At 61.1% G+C, this 2,600-nt stretch overlaps 1 protein-coding gene across 1 annotated transcript in view; it reads left to right on the top strand.

Annotated features, from left to right (window-relative positions):
* Nucleotides 1–2,600, top strand: part of ITPR3 (inositol 1,4,5-trisphosphate receptor type 3) — a 110,898-nt gene that overhangs the window by 103,651 nt on the left and 4,647 nt on the right. Inside the window, exons 52-55 of the mRNA XM_014586175.2 lie at nt 407–571; nt 1,480–1,672; nt 2,207–2,311; nt 2,390–2,517. Of these exons, the coding sequence (XP_014441661.1) occupies nt 407–571; nt 1,480–1,672; nt 2,207–2,311; nt 2,390–2,517 (591 nt within the window). The remainder of the gene's footprint in view (nt 1–406; nt 572–1,479; nt 1,673–2,206; nt 2,312–2,389; nt 2,518–2,600) is intronic.

Raw genomic sequence — 2,600 nt, 5'->3', positions numbered from 1 at the left:
TCTTCCCTCTCCCTGACCACTGAGGGCAGCTGGCGCTCAGAGACAGACTGGAGCCCCCTGGAAACCAGCTTCGGGGCTGCCACGGACACTGCTGGCTGCACGTGCCCAAGGGCACCGCTCACATGCTAGGCATTAAAGACTCCTGTGCAGTACCTGGCGGGAAGTGCTCGGGCAAAGGCTGACCTTTCCTGACTGCCCGTCACTGTCAAGATGGGGCGCTGTTCTCTGCCCTCTTCCTCCTATACTGGAATCTCGGTTGCTCCCAGGAACCTGGGTGCATTTCTGGAAGCAGTTGCATTACTGGGCAGGAGCAGCTCAGCCTCATCCCACTGGGGCCTCAGCTGGACTGGGCATGAGATGGGCATGGCGGCAGGGATGACCACCAGCTGTGCTCTCGCCCCCGCAGCTGACCAACAAGATCGTGTTTGTGGTGAGCTTCGTGGGAAACCGGGGCACCTTCATCCGGGGCTACAAGGCCATGGTCATGGACATGGAATTCCTCTACCACGTGGGCTACATCCTCACCAGTGTCCTGGGCCTCTTCGCCCATGAGCTCTTCTACAGCATCCTGGTGAGGCCCGCCGGGCGTGCTAGGGCGGGACGGTGGCTTGGGGGGTTCAGCCTTCCTGGGAGTTGCGGTGGATCCCAGCACTGGACTCTGTGTGGCCCTTGTGCTGCTGGGCCGTGAGGAGTGGATTTTCCGAGTCTTCCTCTGCTGACCTGTGCCGGCTGTCAAGGCTCGGTGGCCACCCCGGGCCCTGCCTGGCCATCTGTCCCATAAACTGGTGACTCAAGCCTACACTCTGAACCCAGGCTGTTTGGCTTTGCATCCCAGATTGGCTACTATTAGCTATGTAGTTTCAGGGAAATTTCCCTTTCTTAAAGAATTACTTTATTTAATTTTATTTTAATTATTTTATAATTTCCTACAGGGCACATGTACTCACCAGAGAGAGATGGGAGGGGGGAATGAGAAAGCAAACCACCTGGTCTAGAACTCGAACCTCCGTCAGCCATGTGGGAGTCCATTGCCTTAACCACCATGCCACCTGCTGGCCCCTTGGGGAGATTTCTTAAGTGCCCTGGGTGTTAATTTCCCCACCTGCAAACTAGGGATGAGCACAGCCTCTACCTGCTAGAATAACTGTGGGATGAAGTGAGCGAATGCAGGAGGAGGTTGAATGTTCCCCACAGGTAGCAGGCGCACTGTCCAGGCTGGCTGTCCCTCTGCCCGTGTGGCTGGTGTTCCCCAGCCTGTTCCCCCACTGGGCTTCCCCAGAGCCACTCCATTCGGTGGGCCTAGAGCTCCAGGTTCCTCCGAGGAGCCTCCCCGACAGCCCAGCGCAGCTGGCCATTCCTGTCCAAGCGCAGACCTTCCTCCCACCTCCCCCAGGGAGGAGCCCGGGCAGTGCCCGGGGCCTGACACTGCTCCCACGGAGACTGGCCACTCAGCCCCTCCCGGCCGGCTCTGCCCTGCAGCTCTTTGACCTCATCTACCGCGAGGAGACGCTGTTCAACGTCATCAAGAGCGTGACCCGCAATGGCCGCTCCATCTTGCTGACCGCCCTGCTGGCCCTCATCCTGGTCTACCTCTTCTCCATCGTGGGGTTCCTCTTTCTCAAGGATGACTTCATCCTCGAGGTGGACCGGCTGCCTGGCAACCACTCCAGAGGTCTTGGGGGCTTCCTCACGTACCCAGTCACTGCGAAGGCCGGGGTGGTCTTCTCTGTCCCTCTTTACCTAAGCCTCGGTTTCTTCCTGAAGCAGGAGGACCCCAGGGGCGGGTGTGTGGGGGTGAGATGGGACCCGCACAAGCGACTGGGATCAGGACCCGGGCCTGCGGTGCTTATCCCTTCAGGCTCCCTGCCTCAGTTTCCCCTGCTGGATTCTGGGCAGGTTTAGCTTCCACTGTGACTGAGGGGCGGGAGATCCTTGGGTGTCTGGTCCCTAAGGAGCCACTTGCTGTAGAACCGGGGCCCCTGCGACGTGTCTTCCCGTTGACCTTCCATATCTGCAGGAGGCTCAGAAACCTTCCCTGCCCGTAGTGAGCGGCTTAGTGGGGCAGAGACATGAAGCCCCTTCGCTGTGGCCGAGTGGGAGCAGGCAGGATCAGGGAGGTTTCCCGCAGGACGAGGTGCTGGGGCAGACCCAGGAGAGGATGAGACCTGGCACTTGGGCCTCGTGACCTTGTCCCTGTCCCCTCCAGCCAGCCCCCTGGGGATGCCACACGGAGCTGCCGCTTTTGTGGGCACCTGCAGTGAGGACAAGGTGAACTGTATCTCGGGGGTCTCCGTGCCTGAGGTCCTGGAAGGTGAGGGCGGTGTCTGCGGGAGTCCGGGGGGCAGGGCGGAGGTGGGGGTGTGGGTCTGAGCCCGTGCTCCGTTGGCAGAGGACGAGGAGCTGGACAGCACGGAGCGGGCCTGTGACACTCTGCTGATGTGCATCGTCACCGTCATGAACCACGGGCTGCGCAATGGTGGCGGCGTAGGCGACATTCTCCGCAAACCCTCCAAAGACGTGAGCACCCCAGACGCTCCTCCCCCCACGAGTCCTCGGGGCCCGAGGCCCTGCCCGTAGTGGCGGGGGGGGGGAGGGCCGCC

The sequence above is a fragment of the Tupaia chinensis genome, unplaced genomic scaffold, assembly GCF_000334495.1.
Source record: "Tupaia chinensis unplaced genomic scaffold, TupChi_1.0 Scaffold000116_1, whole genome shotgun sequence".
Taxonomy (NCBI): Eukaryota; Metazoa; Chordata; class Mammalia; order Scandentia; family Tupaiidae; genus Tupaia; species Tupaia belangeri.
This window is presented reverse-complemented; position numbering and strand designations above follow the sequence as displayed.